The sequence below is a fragment of the Dermochelys coriacea genome, chromosome 5 (genome assembly GCF_009764565.3).
Source record: "Dermochelys coriacea isolate rDerCor1 chromosome 5, rDerCor1.pri.v4, whole genome shotgun sequence".
Lineage (NCBI taxonomy): Eukaryota > Metazoa > Chordata > Testudines > Dermochelyidae > Dermochelys > Dermochelys coriacea.
This window is the reverse complement of record NC_050072.1, coordinates 51,104,201-51,126,273: the sequence shown is the minus strand read 5'-3', so window position 1 is coordinate 51,126,273 and position 22,073 is coordinate 51,104,201. Positions and strand designations below refer to the sequence as shown.

Sequence of the window (22,073 nt, the reverse complement as noted above, 5' to 3'; positions counted from 1 at the left end):
TATACTTTATGGAGATTCTGACACCTCTTCATTTTGGGAATAAAATCTCTGCTTGGGGTAGGGTTTGTGTTTTTTATTTATTTTATTTTTGATTTTATTTATGTTTGTTGGGTTTTTTTGTTCTTTTCAGGTTGATTTGTTTCAGATTTTCTTTGGAAGTTTTAGGTTTTTAATTTATTTATTTGGTTGGTTGGTGGTTTTTTGGCTTGAAGAGGGGTATCAGTGTTGTGTCATTCTTATGGTAGAAAAACCTTAAAACTGAAATTGGTGAAAAAGTGTGAGGAAAAAGCTATTTTTGAAGGTCAGAAATGACTGTTGTGGGTGAGAATTTTCCCCCTGACAGTAACTAATGGAGATGAAATGTCAGAAGTTTGTCTGTACTTGATATATGGCAGTAGTTTGACAGCAAGTTAAATGTAATGTAAAATCGGCAAATGATGCAGCCAATCAATATTTAGTGATAAAAAGTTGGTACAATTAGTCTGTTAATCAACAGTGTATCTGCAAACAACTTGATTTAGTGCATTCAATTTACTTCAAAAGATTTCACTTTGAATTTGTTGCAGTGGTGTAAAAAAAACCCAAAGTATTCAGGTAGTAGCGTGGTAATTATAGCAATCCTCAGCAGAGCTCATTTTATAAGGCAGAAAATGTTATTGTTTAAATTTTGAGGCAGAAGATATCAATTAATTGAAGAATTAGCAACAAATTGGTCAACTTGTTTTCTCTCACTGCTATTCAAGATTCAGATAGAGGCCTGGTAAACTTTGAACAGTAACTGTACTTGATCCATCTGCATCAAAATCTTTGCTTTAATCCTCTATTTTCAGGACTTTATTAAATGCAAATGAGAGCCCAAATGAAATCTTGCCTGATGAGGTGTCAGCTCAATGGTTAAAAGAAAATCAGTTTGACTGGTTTTGATTTTGGTAGCTAGAAATCATTTAAAAAAACTACAACACACTGCAGGGTATTACTGCTGAGAGATTTTTAGTTGTCAAATTATTAGTCTTAAGGGGAAAGACCTGAACCTCTGGCCAGTCACAAAACTGAGGTTGAACCATATGAAATTTGATTGCGTCCTCCATTTTGGGGGAGAGGGGAGAGCTTTTAGAGAGACTATTTTGAGGGATGGGAGGAGGGAGAATGAGTGCATCACAGTAATTAAATTCAGAATAATAACACAGTCCACAGTTCCAAACAGAGAAACCCATCAAACTGCAGGGCAGACTAACCCAAGATATTTAAAAGACAAAGACATACTTTTTCTTAGAATTATCCTGTAGCAACTGTGTACATATCAAAGTGGTTTAAATGATGGCAGGGAAAACAACACTTCGCAATCAATTTCAATCTTCCATATCTTTGTTGCTGTCAGAGTTCTCAGTAATGCTTGCAGAGCTAACTTTTGTTCAAAGCTGTCTTGTCAACTCAACATCGCAGTAAATATATATTTTGTTTTCATACAGAAGCCATATAAAGTAAAGTACTGCCACTCAGCTATTCAGATTTATTCCCATTGAAGAAAATTTTTCCATCCATCGTTTAAGATTTGGGGAAACCATTGGGTCAAATTTAGCCCTGGAGGAAATGGATGCAGCTTTCCTTATTTAAATGGAGTTATGCATACCAGGGCTAAATTTAGCTTTGTTTTCTCTTGTTCCTGTAATTCTATCTCCTTTCTTTTGAAATTTCTGAAGACTCCTTTTCACTATTCCCCAATCCCAAAAAATAAAATTTTAGTATCACTGGAAGAGAGTACCCTTTGTCTCCTTTTGTGGGAGGGATTCTATACTGCCCCTCAATGCAAATAATGTTATCATCACAATATCACCTTCCACTAGAACAGAGGTGGGCAAACTACAGCCCACAGGCCACATCCAGCTCGCAGGACCGTCCTGCCCGGCCTCTGAGCTCATGGCCCAGGAGGCTAGTCCCCGGCCCCTCCCCTGCAGCTATGCCACCTCGTGGGCAGTGGGGCTGCGAGCTCCTGCTGCTCTGAGCAGCATAGTAAGGGGGCAGCAGCGGCATGTGCGTGGCAGTGGGGGGCTTGGGTAGGGGGTCCCAGGGGGCAGTCAGGGGACAGGGGGCAGTTGGATGGGGCAGAGGTTCTGGGGCGGTCAGGGGTCGGGGAACAGGGGGGGTTGGATAGGGCATGGGAGTCCTGGGGGGCCTGTCAGGGGGTGCGGGCAGTCGGGGGCGGGGGGGGGTTGGATGGGTCAGGGGTTCTGAGAGGAACAGTTAGGGGGTGGGAAGTGGGAGGGGGCGAATAGGGGGTGGGGGCCAGGTTGTTTGGGGGGGCACAGCCTTCCCTACCTGGCCCTCCATGCAGTTTTGCACCCTGATGTGGCTCTTGAGCCAAAAAGTTTGCGCACCCATGCACTAGAATATTTTAAACTAATTTTTCCATTAAGTGTGCAGATCCTTTTCTCTCATTGCCAGATGGTCTGTCCCAAATTCTTGGGTACCCTGTTCTTGCTTGGGTCTCAACATAAAACCCAATGTATTTGTTGTTGTTTTTTAAAACTTACCATTTCCTCAGTTATTCTACCATATTTTTTTTTAAGCCTCAGCCTTTGCATGCACCAGCCTGTGTTCCAGTTGGGCAATTTGGTTCTCCACTGCTGTCAGTCTTGCTGAAACATTTTTCATTCAGATTCTAATGAGGTTACTGATCAGTGTACAAAATCCACTTTTTCACTCAGAGACTCTCTTAAGTGCTCTCAGTGAGCTGTATTGCTTCAGGCTGGTGGTAATGGTGCAGTTTGGGTCACTAGAGGCCTGAAGTACTGTGTTCAGACCCGGGGGATGAGAGGGAAGGAGTGCTTCATGTCATTAACAAATGATTTCTCCAGCTAATTAAGGATCTGATGTAAAGAGGATCTTGATCCTTTCTTCTTCAGCTGGAAGCGTTGCTGTTGTGGCGGGGGGCCTCAAGGATGCTGGCGCAGAGGATATTGGATTGTGTCACAATTTTAGCATTACTTGGGGGGTGTTTGTGTTAAAAACACCAGAACAAATGCATTTTTTTACTCACTAAAAAATTCACTATCGGAAGATGAGCCTTCCAGAACTCATACTGTCTGCCTTGTGAATAATGGAAAGCAACTGTGTTAGCCTAACTCTGAGGTTTAAATGTCCTTTTGAGAGTCTCAATTTGAGATCCCCAACATCCAAAGAAGGTGGAAGAGTAAAAAGGTCCTATTTTCTGTTTGCTGTATTAGGGACAGTAGTTTGGAGCTATCCAAGGCCCCTGAAGATTTAGATATTTTTTAATGACTAAATGAAGATTCAAATGGGGGGGGGGGTTATGTTGCACTGTTGTTTTTTAGGCCAAATCCTCATTCATTTCAAAGGGATCTCTTGCTTAGATCCTTGGTATCCGTCCTCCTCACCTAAGGGAAGGGTAAAGCAAATTTTGCTGGAAGGATTCATGAGCATCAGGAACTGGTTTCTAATGTAATTGTTGACATGCTCTGATATAGTCTCTTCTGCCAACTTTGTAGCTCAGATGTCCTAGCTGATGTCGTCTTTAACAGCTGAAATCTTTTGGGTAGACTTCAAAATATTTATTATTTCAATTTTTGTAAAGGGAATAGTTTGTCCTTTTGAATTTAGCTATAAAGGAGGGTCTGAGTGTCCACTGCCTGTCCCCTTTATGTAGTTTTTTACACATGTGAAATGCTGTCACCTGTATAAGTGTGGGTGTATTTGTAATCTTGATTTTAATAACATTTAAAAACCATCATGCACTCACTCTGAGCAGGTGATAATGACTATACAAGGTGCATGGCAGTAGAGAATCAAGCCTCTAATGTGTGAATAAATGTGTAATGTCCATAAATAGGGCTTTTGTTTGTTCACAGTAACACTGAAAATATTCAGGGCCTTTTCCTTTGCTTGCATCCAAAGAAACTGAAAAGGGATTTATTGATTGCTGTTCCTCAAACATAGTATCATTCTGTTGGGATGCATTTTTTTTCCCTGAAGTATTATTTTTATCCATAAAAAAATTCTTCTGGAAGTTGGAGTGGGACACTTGAAATTAGTATGATTTGTGTTTTACTTTTTTCCTTAGTGTCACCAGCAATCCAGGAATGTTTCCCCAAGACAAAGGCATGTAGAGAGCTATATGTATCAACGCTAATTTACAAGTACATAGAGTACTTTGAGAGTCTCTAGCTGCTGAGAGTTTACTTTCTATTCACTAGCAGTGTGGAAAAAAATCATGCTTTGCTCACTCTGTCATCTGTTAACCCTATGTTGTGTAATGATACCGGTAAAATGTTGTTCATGCTTTTGAAAAAGAAAAGAAACTTTAAAATTTTTCTGAATGAGAAATAGTTGTTAAAAACTGCCAGGCAAAGACTGACTATTAAATGTTAGCTCATGTGTTTTACGCTCCTTGTTTGCAAATGGATTGCACTCTCTCTCATCCCCTCTAACCATATTTATCACAGGCAGTTTTTTATTACAATTGTTTCTCCAGAGAACTCCACAGATGCTGCTTTTTAAAATTTCATTTGCGTAAGAAAGAGAATTGATTTACATTGTGCAATCAAGCATTGGTATTAATGACTGATGGGGTTAAGAGCTGATGGTAACATCTCTGCTGACCTGCTTGTTGGCAAAAGCATGCATCCCTGATGGGTTAGTATTATGCAGCAAAGCTGGGTAATGATAAATACAGCAATAATTAGGCTCATAGCAGTGCCTCCTTACCTACACTTGCCTTTCATTTATAATTTTTATACACAAATTTTATAAAATTAATTGTGATATAGCCATCCATAGAATAGGGATAATATGAATGCTAGCAGTAAAAGGGTTTCCATGCTGCCTAACTGACATGGTCAACCCTGACCTGGAGAGATCAGCTTTGTGAGAGGATAGTTTAGTCAATTCTTTAACAAGCGTGACTACCTAACAATGCACCAGTAGTTGTAGTGGACCAGATCCTGATCTCAGTTATACCAGTATAACTGAGATCAAGATTTGATCCAGTGGGTTTAATGATGTGGTTGCATGATCAGAACTGGATGATACCACTTAATTCATACACAGAGCAACTGTCACATGGTAATTACTTCTGATCACTGTTGACTTGGTCCAGAATCAAACCAGCACCATATATGTGCAATATTATGATCTATATATTTTTAACCAAAGCTTTTCTCTAATACATTCTAAGATTATTCAAGACATAAAATATTTCTTCCAACCACTATCAGTCTTAATTTCCTAATTTCTTTAAATAGAACAAATCCATCTTCATCCAGAGACTAGAAGTAGGTAAAATGGCCAATGTTTCCTTGCACTCACTCTGTACAGGTGTAAATGATGATTTCTTCATCTCTTCTGACACTTTACAAACAGGGAAGACTGTTCTTTAAAATTAATGACCATTTGTTCTAAAAATCTAGTTGAGCTAATTTTTTAAAAATTAAACTTTCAGAGTGGGCCACATTCTCTTACATACATTGTTGTTGACTTGGTGGCCTGGGATCTGTATTATTAAGTAGGTTTCCAGCTTGACAAATGCCCATACTGCTTCTGCTCCTCTACTGTCAATGATGTCCTGCAAGATTTTAATGGCTTTTCTTCCTTCCTTCTAAGCAAACATTATGAAAATTCTTGGCAAATGAGCAGCAGCCCTCTTTAAGTCTGCACTGCTCTTTGAAAGTTTACATAAAAACATATTGGCAGCTGTAAGAGCAGTTATGGTAGGGAGAAAGATTTTTAGAGTTTTACATGAACTGAAAGTTGGGAAAACCTTGTCAAGGATACTCCCATGACTGCAAAAACTGGTTCATTTTTATATGCATTTTTTTTTATCTTGGGCTGTAGGAATCCCCACAGCTTTTCATCAGTTTGAGGGCATTATGAAAGAAAAAGCAGATGGTTTTTGTTTGCACAGGTACATCTAGTATAACCATGTAGGTTAGGACTGTGTCTGAGTTGTTGCAAAAACATCACTGAAGGCATTTTTCAAAGGTAGTAATAGCATTTAAAGAGAAACAGCTGCAGTGTTTTATAAAATTAGTGGCTATTTGCTCTAAAAATCTAGTTGAGCTAATTTTTTTAAAATGGTTTAAAATCTTGTGAGGCTGAAGGCATATAGACACTTGGCCCTCAATCTGTTTACCTCACACCATATCAAAATCAGACATAGTTTAGGTGTTCCCACACCTTTGTCACTAAATGTACAGTTGTATGAAATTTAACCAATAGGAGATGAGTTATTGCTAAATGTAGCTCTCAGTATATATGTACAGGTGTTGTTTATGTAGCATAGAGATTAAACATTTGTAGTGTGCTGACAGTCATCGGTGTTGATCAGCACTCTTTTAATTTACTTAGGTACAAATCCAGATTGCAGTTACGGAAGTGTAAACTGGGGCAGCTTCACTGAAGTCAGAATTTGATTCTTTGTGTTAAACTGGAATTTTGCATCCTTACATATACTTTGGCATGGAACAGACTTTTCATTCATTGCCGCCAAATTATCATATAGGAAATCTTTTCAGTAAGTGAAGGACAACCAGTTTTTTGTTCACCTCCCAACACTGAAGGCCGTATTCTATAGACTGCCTAATCTCTTCACTGAGGAAGCCAATAGAATCCTTGACGTATCAGATTTTAGAGGACCCTCTAAAGCTTCTGTGGTGAAGGAATTAGATGGAGGTTTTATTGAAGTTAGGCCTAAATATGTGTTTCAGTTGGGAAGAAACAGGTGAATATATGAAAATCAAGTTACAGATTGGAATGCTAATCCTAAAACTTGCTGACAAGGAGTTATTCATGTCTCTCTCAAGTAACATAAATAGAAAAAAAAATAGCTGGCAGCAATTACTGAGTTTCTTTATATTTTTGACGTGATCCCCGGGTATACCCTGGAACTGGGGTACTGATGTGCCTCCTTAACTTTCCAGCCTGGGCTGTCTCTCACAATGCTTTGCTAGTGACAGGCAGCAAACCCCTCCAGGTGCTGCTATCACTCAGCACAACAACATGTGGAGTTGCACATCCAGCTAGATTGCATGAATGCTCTCTGAGCCGCTCACGAATCACACAGAGAAGGGCACCAGCAAATCTCCCAACCCCCTAGCCTTGCATCCAAGAACTAAGCCATCTTGCCCTGGTCAGAAGCCTGACCAGTGTAAGTTCATTGCCGAGTCCGCCCCCCCCTCGATGTGGAGAGGAGACTCGTGAACTTTCGTAAACTCAGCCGAGATTTCCCAAGCACTTCAAACAAAACAGAGTGTTTTAGGTAAAATTTGAAACAGATTTAATAACTACAGAAAGATAGATTTTAAGTGATTGTAAGTGTTAGGCACAAAGGTCAGAGCTATACCAAAGAAAATAAAATGTAAGCACCAGTCTAAATCTTAAACCTTATTAGACTAGGTAGTATTTGGATCAAGCAGTTTTCTCACACCACCAGATGTTACAGTTCTTAATACACAGGCTTCCCCTTTAAGCCTGGGACCAGTTTCCTCAGTTCAACTCTTTGTATTCTCAGCGTTTGTGTAGGTAGGAGAACAGAGAGGCCAAAGCATGATGCCACTGTCCCCTATTTTATATCTTCATTCCACGTGCCTGGAAGACACTAACCCCTAACCCGGTGGGTTTTGCTGAGTCACAGGATTGAGCAATCCCCCTGGTGTGATCTTGTGCAACTGAATTGTAGAGTTGAGCAATCCCCATTGTGTGGTGCTTGTGCAACTGTCATTGAATTGTAAATCCCTTGTTTACTATTCTCCTGCTGATCAATGGCTGGTGATTGATTGTTCTACGCCCACCAGGGTGTTGATCACCTCCTTTGTCGTTGTCACTGGAGAACTAGCATTGTGCGACTTCCAAACTCACAACATACTTCACTAACAATCATACAGCAAAATCTCATAACTCATATACACTAACAGTATACATATTTGGACAGAATAGTGGGTTTCAGCAGATCAGGATCTTTCACATGATATTTTATATGGCATGTTTTATATGAAATATATCATAATTATATGACATGGGTGAATATGGGGTTTCCAGGATGCTGCTTCGAGGTACTTCTCCTTTATTAGCCAAAAATCTTTAAATACAATCTCTCCTCTTAAATTATACTACCCCATTTTGTATTTCTTTACTTTTTTATTAGCTCTGTCCTCTTTTATTTGTGTGTCTTTACCTCCCCAGGATTTTGTATGTTTATTTTTTCCCTCTACACCTTTTATTTCAGACACACATAGACAGTCTGGGACCTTGGTTCTTTCATGTAATAAGATCTCCTATGCATAATAACAAGAGATTTTTCCCCAACCAGCCACTTTACAAAAAGGAAAGACAGAAGGAGGAAAAGATGGCCTCCCAGCGGAGAAAGACAGCCACTTACATTGTATGAATGGTATTTTAGCATTCCTCTTACCAGATAGCTAACAACCCTTCACCCTCATAGTCATAGTAGGTTCCCTTCTCTGGCACAGAGAATGGAAGATCAAGCTTGGCCCTTAATTCTCCTGGTCTGCCACTAGCCTGATGCTCGAGTGTCTGTCCTCCTCCATTTGTACACTTCATCCCTATTCCATCAGCCAGTTGTATATTTCTGTTCCCCTTTCTCTCATTCCTGTTTGTCTGTCTCATCCTCATTTCCATGTCCTTCCTCCCCTTCTTTGTCTCTTGTGTGGTCCCTCAGGATTGCTGCTCTTTTCCTAGAGGGGCCCACAAGAGAAACAGCAAAGTGAAACTCACGTATGCCTTGTTACTGTCATTCTTCTCTTCCTGCTGGGTCACAAGGATGGGAAGGATGTGTGAAGAATCACCACAAACATGGTGATCCTCTGGTACTGCAGAAAGAGGAGCTGTTGCTGGTAATGCTGGGGAAGTGCTATGTGCAGCACCATATATATCAGTGGAACTCCCATGCTGGATTCTCTTGCTGGGGAATCTTTAAAATGGGACGGTGAGGCTGCATGGGAAGCTACAGATGCCTGCAACCCAGGTTGAATCAACACCACTTTCTTAGGAAATGTTTCCAGACAATGCTGCTTGCTTTTGATTTATTTATTAATATTAAGGGTTTTTAAGAGGAATTTTCCAACTTAGCCTATGGGCAGTTTACTCTGGGCTCCTTGCACATTCCTTTAAGCCATAATTAATTAATTAAATTGACATCACACTGCTGATACAGTTATTGCAAGAGACAGTTATTCTGATTGTTGGACTAATTGCCAGTCAGGGTTTCTGGATGGCATTCCCTTCACAATAAGGCTGCTAATTAATCTTGCTGCAGTTCTCAGAAAGAAATACTGATAAGCATATCACCAGTTAACATAAGAGAGAAAATGTCAAGAGCCCTGTTGTGTTTTAGGGAACCCACTCCTGGTAAGATGAATATCATTATTAAATACAGAGACAGACTAACTACTAAGTATGAAAGCCAATGTGCCATGACACAGCACCAAAACTACACAGACTATTCATTTAGAAACCTGCATATTGAATGTCTGTTCGCTCTTGTTTAATAACATAATAACACTGACCGTTAGAAGTTCTGTGTACAACTGAAAGATCAAGTAATATGGGGCAGGGACATTGCAAGGATCCTGCATGTTTGATAAATAATTTCTCCCAGAAAATTATTCATAGCGTTATTATTCATAGAGTGTATAGGTGAAGTAGCTTTAATGTGTTTTTTAAGACATGGGGACAGGTCCTCAGCTGGCCCATAAAAGCTGGCCCACAGTCCCCACTCAGAAGACCTTATAATTTAATTCAGACCAACAGGTACACTAAGGAACAATTCAATCACAAAGGGAAGTTGGAAGAGACGGGGTAGCTGCTGCTGCCAGTTGGTGGAGACTTTCAGCAGTGGATCTGGCCCATCCAGGGGAATATTGGTGGCATCTCTGGATGCATGCAGGTGACACTGCCAGTGTCCTTGCTCTGGGTGCCGTGAGAGCTGGTCCCTGGAGGACATGTGCTTAGGTGAAAGAAGTATTGGTTTTAACTTGCGAAGCCTCATGATTCTTTTTTCCTCTCCTGTGCTTCCAGGTCAGAAAATCCTTCACCACAGAAGTGATGTCTTAGAAACAGTAGTCCTGATCAACCCTTCAGATGAAGCAGTTAGTACTGAGGTAAGTCATCTGGAAATGTCTTATTGGATGTGTCATAAAAGCACCGTAAGTGAATAAAGGGAAAGGGTATTCTGACTGTAGATAAATGAACATGTGGGAGTGAATGTCAGTAAAAGTGTCAGCCTTCTCTTATCTCTTCCTCTTGTTTCCCCTTCCCATAATAGGATTTTAAAGACATAGAACAGAAATACTCATATTTCCGTTCTCAGCATTACATTTCCAATAACCCACTAAAATCTGGTTTTGATCAAGTGGAGGCAACTGCAATGAGAGCTCTTGGACTGTTGCTCCCGCACCTCTCCCTGGCTTGGTGTTCTGCATGTCTATTTTAAACTTGATATAAACCAGATCATCTGAGACAGTTTTAGACCTTTTGAGAAGGATTAACATGTATATAACATCTTTCCTCCAAGAAATCACATGCCATGATCAACAGAGTTGGAGGCTATCACAGAACAAGAGATCTCCAAGTCCTGCATATTCTTTAGAAGAGGGTCAAAGCACCAACCATGTATCTCAAGACACCTCTTAGAGAGAGGCAAAGCAGCATTCCATCCAGGAAGTTGTGGCAGATAAAAATAGGCATACCTATGCAGTTAACAAATAATTTTCAATGTGAATATGGATGATCCCCTCTGAACATATTAGAAGTGTAAAACCCTCAAATGGGTATTTTGTTGCCAGGGATGAAGTTTTAATTGCTGTACACTACCAAAGAAGAGACTCTTACTAACATTGTGTAACATTAAACAACTGTAACTTAAAAGGAGGCTATACTAAATCAAAATGTTTACATCTTTAAACATCAAGTAAGTCATCTTTATTATAATTTCTCTTATTTCGCCTCTGCTGTTATAAAGTCTCTTAAATTGCATCCAGTTTATTTAATGAGAAAAGAGAGAATCAGTTCAGGTGGCAGCTCTTAGGTTCTGCTGTTAAAGTCTGATCCCCTTTCTTCTTATAAAGGAAGAGAAACATCACAAAGGGAGAGAGGCAAGAATGGCAAAAGGTAGGAAAATGCAGCTTCTGTCTCTGAGGCTTGTAGCTCAATTGATGAAAGACCATAGGAAAAGCAGTTGGCATGCAGGCCAGTTAGTGACTCCTGCACCCTGGCTTTACTGCCCTGGCTCTGGAAAATGTTTGGGTAGGTTACTCTTAATTTCCTCTCACCAGTCCGGGGGGGGGGGGGGGGGGTTGTTGTTTGTTTTTCCTGAGATTTGGCTGCTCTTCAATGCTTTCATTCTGCCAAACCGGTAACAGCCAAAAGTTACAAGGTTAATTTTATCTTGGCTAGCTAAGCCAGACTCTCATTAGGCAAAAGTCAAAATGAGAATTAAGAAAGAGGAAGGAAGAAAATAGTGGGAGTGGAAATAGCCATCTCACCCCACCATATGGTAATCGGGAACTTTAGGTTCATATCACAGGAGTAGCTTAGGACACAGCTAGGGAGGAGATGATGTCATTTGGTTCCATCTCCTTGTCTAGTCGGACGGAATATCTGTCAGAGTGGGAAAGAAGAAGGCTCATGGTGTGATTGTAAATCCTTGGGACCTGCCCTGTGATAAAGATGATCATAGTAGTGATGCAGATTGAGGCACTGAGCATGATGCTGCCTAAGCTGCAAATACTCCCTAGGAAAGAAGTGTCCAAAACAGGCAATATTTTTGTCCCATCAAAACTGCCCAAACAAAATACATTTCCTATAGTCTGTACATGGACAGTTTCTCTCATTTTAAGAAGATTCTACTCTGTTGCTATAACAATTTTATAACTTTACCACATCTGGAAAACTTCTAATCAGCTATTTCTTTGGGCCAGACAGACTCATTAAATACCATATATTTGACTTAATTCTGGGCTTTCTTTCAACAACATATTTATAAACTCAAGTGACCATCCTACTTTGAACAATATAGGGCTAAAATCAAGGCTAGGGTTGAACACAACATATCTCTATCTATTTTATACTACCTTATTACAATTTATTTTAAAAGTAATGGTCTAAAGTCAATGCACAGAATTCTGGTAGTCACCCATTAGGCCATCATTATACTCTTTTTATCTTTGTCTCTTATTTTTTTCCATGCATGTTATGTATTATGTTCTAAAAACTGCAAGTATTTTTTTGCTTCTGCCATAGTTCTTTATCTCTGTAGAAACTTTAATCATCAGTTAATAAACAAAATCGAGGGGAATTGTATGACAGTCATGTATCTGTGGTTCATGAAACAGGAAGTAATTTTGTGGCTGAAAAAGCTGGTGGTTTTATACATAAGCTGGCTGACTGCCCAGAACTGCTCCTGCAAAGAGGAAAAAAAATTAAAAAAGGAAGCCAGTTCTTTAATGGATTTTAATACAGCTAAAACAGATGAGACTTGAGCAACATACATCAGCCAGCCAGGTGCACTTATCAATGTTCTTTTCTGAAATGGAAATCCTTGACCCACCAAGGATATTGTTGGATTTTATCATCCAGCACAATTAGTGACAAGCTCGTATTAGGCCAGCTTTTAATTATGGGGTCATTCTGCTGTTCAAACTTCAGGGCCACTTCTTTAGTAAGATCAAAATGGAGGTCTTCCTGATCTATACTCTTCAGTGGCCCTTTTCAACTCATTCTAAAAACGGAGTTGTTGAACAGAGATTTAGGTCAATACTGCATCTCTTGGCATGAGATGGAATAATTTAAGGCAATTGATTGATTAACAATCAATATATAAAGTTATAAAACTGGCTTCCTGGGAGTGCTGAGAGTTGCTGTTTTGTGGCTTAGAAATATTTTGGAAAAAAGGTATTCAAGAATACAGTTCTTTACACAAAACTCAGTTGAATTCCAGTTGTATTTAGCCAGCAGACATCCCTCTAGATCTACAAGCTTTATTTTGACAAAAGGCTGTCAAGTATTACAAGCAGTGACAGAACAGTGGTAAAACTTGGGAATTATCAGCTATAGTGAAGGCTGTTACGAAATGCAAAGTTTTTCCTCCCCCTGCTTGAAGAGATGGTGTTATCTATTACAAGCATAGCAAGAACAACATCTTTCAATAGGTTTCAGAGTAGCAGCCGTGTTAGTCTGTATTCGCAAAAAGAAAAGGAGTACTTGTGGCACCTTAGAGACTAACAAATTTATTAGAGCATAAGCTTTCGTGAGCTACAGCTCACTTCATCGGATGCATTGCATTGCTGTAGCTCACGAAAGCTTATGCTCTAATAAATTTGTTAGTCTCTAAGGTGCCACAAGTACTCCTTTTCATCTTTCAATAGAGTGGTTTGGATAGGTAAGATCCCCTCAATCACTCCATTCTCTGTTCCCAAAAAGTCATCTGAGTGGACTCTTTCCTCCAGGAGATTTGACCCCCAGTCTTCCCTTAAAACCTGATCCACAGGTGAGGGGTCTGGCATTTCGTATGCAGATCCTTCACCTTCCTCCTGGAGAAATGCCTTCCTACAAAATGTGAGCAGACCCTTCTGTCCCCCCTCACCTTCCGTCTGGACTTCCCTCTCTGGAGTCCCCCCGAGGCAGACACCCCTGTGTCCTCCAAAAGGGAAGGTGCCCCTGATCCAGCTGTGACAGACCCTTCACTGGCCAGCAAAATCTGCCCCCTTTCACTCAGGTTGGGCATGCTTCCAGCTACAGAGCTCTTGGGGTCTGTTCCCATTACAGCGGTCATCAGGACCCCAACTTCCATCTCCGGGATACATGTCCCTTTGCATCCTAGGGCAGGGTCTGTCCCCTGCTGAACTGCAACTTCCTGGCAGTCAGCAGCTGGGATGGTCTCCCCATTACAAGATGGAATATCCCCTTTCCCCAGAGAGATGATCACAGGACAGGAGCTGGCTCTTTCCATCCCCTCCCACAGGGACTTGCCTTGAACCCTGGGGCTACAGGAACTGGTCTCAACCATCCCTGCCCTCAACAGCCCATTTTTCCACTGCTACAGAGGAATTAAAGAGACACTCTCCTATTTCCCCAGCAGCACCTGTGACTTCACAGTCCCCTCTAGGGCTTTCAGCACAAGATTCCTTCTTGCTGCTAACAAATCCTGGGACAGGTTCTGCCACATCAAAAAAGTCATTCCCCAGTAGAAACGGTACAAAATTGTGTGCCACTGTTGCAACAAGTCAGTTCAGACTGCAAATCACCAGTTTCCATGTATACCTTAGCTAAAGGGGCAAGGACTTTATAACCTCCTACCAATTCTAATTCTCCCATTTTTCCTGGTAACAAATCCTTCTCATGGATCAGGTCCCTTCTGACCACAGAAATCTCTGCACCAGTATTCCTCCAACCTTGGAGCACTTTGTCATTAAGCTTAACAGAGTTCATGTACTCACTGCTTGGTTGTGTAGAAGCAACCTTTTACAAATCCTGTGTTGTAAGAGACAGTAGCCTGGAATGCCCCTGTGCTCTGAGAAGTAGCAGTTCCATGTGTTACCTGCTGCCTGTTCCCACTCAGCCCAGGACATTTATTCCTCAGGTACTCAGTGGAATTACAATGATAGCACCTTCTGGGCTCCTCTGCTTATGCAGGAGACTTGGGACGAGTAACAGGGGAATTGGGAGGTGAACATTCAGCCTCCTTTTTCCCCAGGGGTAAAATGGTGATTCTGCTTTCCACCTCTGTATCCCCTGCCAGTGGTTTATGTTTAATTACAGCTTGTGATTGTTCATAAGAGTCTGCAAAACAAGCTAACTCACTCACCGCATCCACCTTTTTGTCCCACAAATATTGTTTTACATCATCACTGCACATATTCAGAAACTGCTCCTGAGCAACCAAATCACACATTTCTTCAAAGTTTGTAATGCCTTTTCCTCTCACCCACTTATCTAACAAATCCCTCATTTCATTTACATAAGCCACATTACTTAATCCAGTTCCCCTTGTAAGGCTCCTGAATTAACCCTGTAGGTTTTAGGTGTAATCTGAAACTGTTTGCATTCGGATTGCATCTGATGAAGTGAGCTGTAGCTCACGAAAACTTATGCTCAAATAAATTTGTTAGTCTCTAAGGTGCCACAAGTACTCCTTTTCTTTTTTCTGTCCCTATTTCTCTTACCCGCAATAAGCAAAAAGAAAATAACAACCCCATAACCACTTTGTTTTTTCTACAGCCACCATACTCAAAACTCACTTAAAATCATTTCCAGTGTCTCAAAGCAAACAGCTGTGCACATATCCTGCCAACTACGTCACTGTGATGGGTACGGTCACAGAGACCCCCTTGGGACTGTCACCTGATATGCTGAAATTATCTCTAAGCCCATTTTCCCTGCCAGCTTGGGACTTCAGGAACCCTGTCTTGTTGAGCCAGACACACTAGCCTGCTGCAGCACAGACCCAGGGTTTGGTCTATGCCCCCCAAAGATACAGACTTAACTGAAAACAGCTCAGCAGGTTACAGGTTACCTGTCTCCAGCACCCAAACACTCAGTTCCCAATGGGATCCAAACCCCAAATAAATCCATTTTACTCTGTATAAAGCTTATACAGGGTAAATTCATAAATTGTCCGCCCTCTATAACACTAATAGAGAGATATGCAAAGCTGTTCGCTCCCTCAGGTATTAATCACTTACTCTGGATTTATTAATAAACAAAAGTGAGTTTATTAAGTATAAAAAGTAGGATTTAAGAGGTTTCAAGTAATAACAGACAGAACAAGTTTCATAGTAGCAGCCGTGTTAGTCTGTATTCGCAAAAAGAAAAGGAGTACTTGTGGCACCTTAGAGACTAACAAATTTATTAGAGCATAAGCTTTCGTGAGCTCTAATAAATTTGTTAGTCTCTAAGGTGCCACAAGTACTCCTTTTCTTTTAGACAGAACAAAGTAAGTCACCAAGCAAAATAAAGCAAAAACATGCAAGTCTAAGCCTAGTACATTAATAAACTGATTACAGACAATAGCTCGCTCTCAGAGATGTCCAATAAGCTTCTTTCACAGACTAGACTCTTTCCTAGTCTGGGCCCAATCCTTTCCCCAGTACAGTCCTTGTTAGTTCCAGCAGACATCTCAGGTGGTAAGCAGGGATTTTCTCATGACTGGCAGCCCCATTTGTCCTGCTCCACCCCCTTTTATAGCTTTGGCACAGGGCAGGAATCTTTTGTCTGTGCTTGTCCTCGCCCCCACCTCATCAATGGAAAACTACAAGGATTAAGATGGATTCCAGTATCATGTGACATGGTCTCATGACATGGTTGGCCCACGGGTATAGAGGAAGGCTTGCAGGTAAATAAACCATTTACAATCAATTGACTTAGTCAATGGGAGCCATCAAGATTCTAAACCACCATTAATGGCCCACACTTTGCATAATTACAATAGGACCTCAGAGTCTTCATATTTCTAACTTCAGATACAAGAATGATACATGCATATGGAGTGCAACGTCACAGAGTAGAAACCCAGTAATGGGTGGGTTTGAAATTAGGCAAAGCAGGGTTTGGACAGAAGAGGAAGGTTGGAAATGTGGTAGCTGCATTTAATTTTTGTGCTTTTTGTTCTTCATCTTAGGTGCGCTTAATGATCACAGATGCTGCAAGACACAAGCTTCTTGTACTAACTGGCCAGTGCTTTGAAAACACAGGAGAGCTCATCCTCCAATCAGGATCTTTCTCGTTCCAGAACTTCATTGAGATATTCACTGATCAAGAGGTTTGTCCTTAACAAAATGTCTTTCATAACGTTTTAGTGTGATGACATATTTTTAGATGCATTGAAGATGGCAACCTTGATATACTTGAAACTAGCATTGATGCCTCAGGGTTGGTGTCCTTTGGCCCTCTTTACACAATTTTCTTCAAAATGTCTATTTCATTACTTTAGTTTTGATGTAACAACAAAATTACATTTTAATTTGGCAAATTGCAATAACTTTATGAAATAAAAAAAGGGGAGCCTTTTAACAAATGGAAGGTAAAATTCCCATATCTCAAATGTAAAGCTTATTTAGTCTGTGTACTTTTACAAGGCAACCCAATTAAGTTTGACACCTTGTTTACATCAGTTCTTGCCCGATACCTGGTAGATAACATTAAATAAGACACACAGCAGTCTGTAGGATTAACAATTGATATGTCACCACATGTTGTTTGGTTTTGCTGCATAGTATTTAAAATTTGGTTTGAGAAATCTGTAAAGTGAGTGTCTATTATATACCAAAAATTATAAGCAGCTAACCAGTAAATACACCAATATTTAATTCTGTTTGTACTCATTACTCTGTCTTGTTTAATACACCGTTGTCAGCAAGCTCCCATAGGGCACCGGAACCCATGGTAAATAAGCTGTCAGACTTAATTTGACTGTTCTGTAAAAGTATATGTTTAAATGAACAATAAAATCTCATTACTGGAACTTTATTTTTCAACATTAAGTAGGAGTATTTCAGAAAAGGTGAGATTTGGAATTCCAGCCCTCAAAACCTATAGCTTAGCTGTGTCTCTCAGTAAGAGCTAGTCTAGTTTGGCTCTCAGTTTCAGGGGTGCGTTGACTTCAGAGGGAGCTGCGCTGTACCATCAAGGGAAGGACAGGGTTCATAATATCTGAAACTAAATGTGACCTCTAAAAATTAGCATCATGTACAAGTGTATGACAAGATATAAGCCACAATGTACTGCCTCCCTGGCTGATTAATAAAACAATGTGATTTTAAAAATGCATACAAAATTAGGGCCAAATCCTATCCTTTCTTGTAGAAAACCAAACTGTGGGAAAGGAAATGGAGTAGTTAGCTTGGCTGTTAGTTACAGGTGCTGTGAGACTGGTTCATGGTGGCAGCCACACTGGATAGTGGGGCACACTCTGTTGCCCTTTTAAAAAGGAGCAGTGTGCACTCCTGGATAATGGCAGCATACATACTAGCTGGTAGGGGCCTGTCCATGTGCCTTAAATGGGAGACAGCTCCTTTTAGGGGTTGTGATACACCCGTTGGCACAATTACTCTAGAGGGGAAGAGGAATCCTATGCTGCCTTGATCCCTTAATACAGCACAGGATAAGATTTGACCTTTACTTTGGGAGATTGAAGGTTTCTTTCTCTCTATTTTGGCCATTTGGCCATTGGTCTAAGACGGTCTTCAAGTAATCTATTTTCAGTTGGGTAAATAAGTCATTCCTTTCAGGTGGGGAAATCTGTTGCTTAATCCAATTCAGAAATCTAGATCTTTCCACAGGCAATGCCTGCCATATGATTTTCAACTTCTCCTTTACCAGATCACTGTAGACATCCAATTCCAGTGTCCTAACAGGTTTCAGAGTAGCAGCCGTGTTAAATGCATCCGATGAAGTGAGCTGTAGCTCACGAAAGCTTATGCTCAAATAAATTTGTTAGTCTCTAAGGTGCCACAAGTGTCCTAACAGCAGCTCTTCACAATTTGAAATCATTATTTTACATTGGCTGCCTCATGTATCTGATTCACTCTCCCTCTGAGCAACCAAGTCACTGCAAAAAATAAGAAATCCACACTGATTCATTTTAACAAATCTATCTCTCTGTGAACAGACAGTGTTTTCAAAAACAGATATCTTTCCTTGGTATCAATTGTCACCTTGGATTTAAAAAGATAATAGAAAGTTACACCTTGGCAACATCTTCTGAGACAGTGGGATTGCATGGGCGTAGTTGTGAACACAATTTTCTCCAACATCTCTAGACAGAGACTGTGGGCCAAATTCTGCTTTCATGGACACTAGTATAACTCCACTGAAGTTCATATGTATGCATTTGTGTAACTGAGAGGAGAGCTCCGAAAACATAGCAATGAAATTAAAAAGTGGGTGAAACTACCTATGCTCTTCATTAACATAGCTGAAATTCTTCAAGGAGCATAGCCTCCAGACTCTCTACACTACATGCATGTTCCTTTTAAAGTTCTCAGCCTAATTTTTTCACAATTTATTTAATGTGGCTAAAAGAACTCAAGAGTTTCCCACTAGATAATTAAAGAGGTCTCGGTAAAATGACAGACTAGGTCTATCTGATCTTCTGTTTTACTGTGTAGCCTACCATTTGAGAGACATGGTCAGGTGGATTCCTAACATGTAAAGTACTTACTGGTACAATCCACTAGAGCTGTCAAGTAAGGAGGGTCAAACTTTGCCTTTCTTTTATACCCAAACTATTTTCTTTTCAAATTCACCTGTCCCTCTCAAAAGGAACCCTGCATAAGACTGCCATACTTGGTCAGACCAAAGATCCATCTAGCCCAGTATCCTGTCTTCTGACAGTGGCCAGTGCCAGGTGCACCAGAGGGAATGAACACAACAGGTAATCATCAAGTGATCCATCCCCTGTCATCCATTCTGGTAAACAAAGGCTAGAAACACCACCCCTGCCCATCCTGGCTAATAGCCATTGATGGACCTATCCTCAATTAATTTATCTAGTTTTTTGAACCCTGTTATAATCTTGGCCTTCACAACATCCTCTGGCAAAGAGTTTCCTCTAGCCAATTTTCTTCTTTGAGACAACTTACCCCTGGTGAGTAGGAAAAGAAACTTCAGAAGCAACCTTTGGGAGCAATAGAATATTAAAATATTATTGGATCTTCAGAGGATGGTTCCATTATACCAGTGCTGCCCAAACTTTTCTTATTGCACCCCACCCCCTTACCAGTAATGGAAACTTCCATGCTCCCCTCCATAACTTCACAGTTGGCCCAGCAGAGGAGTTTGGACTGAAGGTGGAGGTAGGAGCGGAACTGGGGATGGGGGAAGAGCTGGAGCTTGAAGTGGAGCTGGCCTGGAGGCGGAGAGGGAATAAGGGCAGAGCTGGGCTGTGGATGGAGCAGGGGGCGGAGCGGGGCCGGGAGCAGAGATGGGGACTGGGAGCAGAGCCGCAGCTGTGGCTGAGGCTGAGGCTGGGGGCAGGGCTGGAGCACAGCCAGGGCCAGAGTGGAGCTGGGGACATAGTGGTGCTGGGTGGTGCTCCCAGCTCACCCACCCAACCCCCGTGGGGGCTGGCCTGAACCACCGTGCCTCCTCAACTGTTCTTTCATACCCCTCTAGGGGGCATGCCCTACAGTTTGGGGACCACTGCATTATACCATTTCAAATGTAGATCTAGTCTCCTAGATTCATGTACCCAATTTAACCTTAAAATCAGCTCCTCCGTCAAAGCCATTTTTCAGTGTATTCCTGAACTTGCTACTCCACTCTGAAGGAATTTCTGTCTAAAATTGCTGTTCACCCTCTTTTTCACTGGTCAGCCCTACCAGTGGCTTAATGTGATCACATACTTATCCCTCTCATCATTGTAAAACAAAATCTTGAATGACTATTATCTTCCAGACTGCAGACAGTTAACATCACTAATTCAGTGACCACTCACCCACCTTCTTCCCATACAATCTTTGATCTTGCCAGAAAATTATCCCTACATGGGAAACCATCATCTGCATCCAAATCAGAGGCACTGAATTATCATTATCCCTCCATCAAACTTTGTCTCATTGATCTGAATGAAGAGCACTTCATGTCACTTTATCTTCCCATAATAATGTGTGTTTTATAGACTGAAACTTACCCCTGAGCAGAGGCCCAGCACAAGGATTGGCACCATCTGTATCCCACTCAGATGCGCTTAATTTTACTGCTGCAGTTTGCCTGTTCTCACCTCCTCTCTCTCCACTCTTCCCCTTCCATCCTTTTTCTGTGATTGCCATTAATATGGCTGTCCCATTTTCCTCCTTTTACTCTTTCCTCTCTTTTCTCCCTCCCTTTTTCGTCCTGTCTTTGCTCTCTTCCAAACAAAGCTATGTCTGACGTTTGGATAAGATTTATATAAGTTGGTTTATATACCTAGTAAGGATGACTTGTGAACATAAAACAGATGTTCTGAGATTTTATTCCTTTTCTGCTTTTATTAGTTACTCACCCATACACATTGGGTAGATTATTTTTGTGTGGATAACATCCACCATCTCATTCTCTGTTTCTTCTGAATTTTACTTTCACTAAATTCTAAAAATAAATTCTGTAACAACAAAAATAGGAGAGCAAGAAACACACAGATCTTCTTCAGAGTTCCACCAAAATGAAACATCTCCTAGACACACAACATTAATTATTATAGTACTTTCCATTCCTCTTGGTAATCCAGTTTATGGTCCAAAATTTTCAGTTTATTCAGTTCTAGTCTAGTCTAAATCATCTTTATAAAAGTCTTTCTTTTAGATATAAATTACAATTGACTATTCCTGAAAAGTATTTTGTAATACTTTGCAAGATGATGAATATGCTTCAGTTACATTTGCAGAGTTTTTGTAGCCATGTTGGTCCCAGGATATATGAGAGACAAGGTGAGTGAGGCAATATCTTTTATTGGTGGAAGAGACGAGCTTTCTAGCTCAACAGAAAAAAAGAGCTCTCTGGAAATCAAGAACTTGTCTCTTCTACCAACATAAACTGCTCCAATAAAAGACATTATCTCACCCACCTTGTCTCTCTCACAAATTATATTGACATTTGGTCTCCATATTCAGTTATTTGACTGAATTATTAAAAAAAAAGATGCTTGAACAGTTTTGTAATATCTTTGTCATGAGCTAGTTGAAGTCTCCTGCATATACTTTATTTACAATAAAACAAATGGAAACTCTGTATGCAGTGGGGATTACCCTGTGACTGGGATTTAAATCTGGAGGCCACACTGGGTTTGTAAAAACCATTCTTGATGATAGGGGGCTGATGTAATTCAGTCAGATTCATATAACTTATCGATCCTAGTGGGCAGGATTTTGTGAACTGCCAGTGCAGAATACTAAGTACAAGGTTATTCAGGAGTTCTGAATCCCCCTTCTCTTCTGGTTACAGAAACAGTACTGGGTCCAGTAACATTTTATTGCTGTTCTCCCAACAGGCCCCCAATGGCAGCAAAGGATAGACTTGCAGCACTCTGTCACCATTTAGCTGGCCTTTCTAGCCACAATTTGTTTTGGCTC

General features: G+C 40.7%; 1 protein-coding gene across 4 annotated transcripts in view; it reads left to right on the top strand.

The window, feature by feature from the left end:
- Nucleotides 1-22,073, top strand: part of MAP1B (microtubule associated protein 1B) — a 108,520-nt gene that overhangs the window by 66,653 nt on the left and 19,794 nt on the right. For all 4 annotated transcript variants that reach the window (XM_043514267.1, XM_038402862.2, XM_043514265.1 and 1 more), the window contains exons 3-4: nt 10,048-10,130; nt 16,646-16,786. In XM_043514267.1, the coding sequence (XP_043370202.1) occupies nt 16,655-16,786 (132 nt within the window). In that variant the 5' untranslated portion in view covers nt 10,048-10,130; nt 16,646-16,654. The remainder of the gene's footprint in view (nt 1-10,047; nt 10,131-16,645; nt 16,787-22,073) is intronic.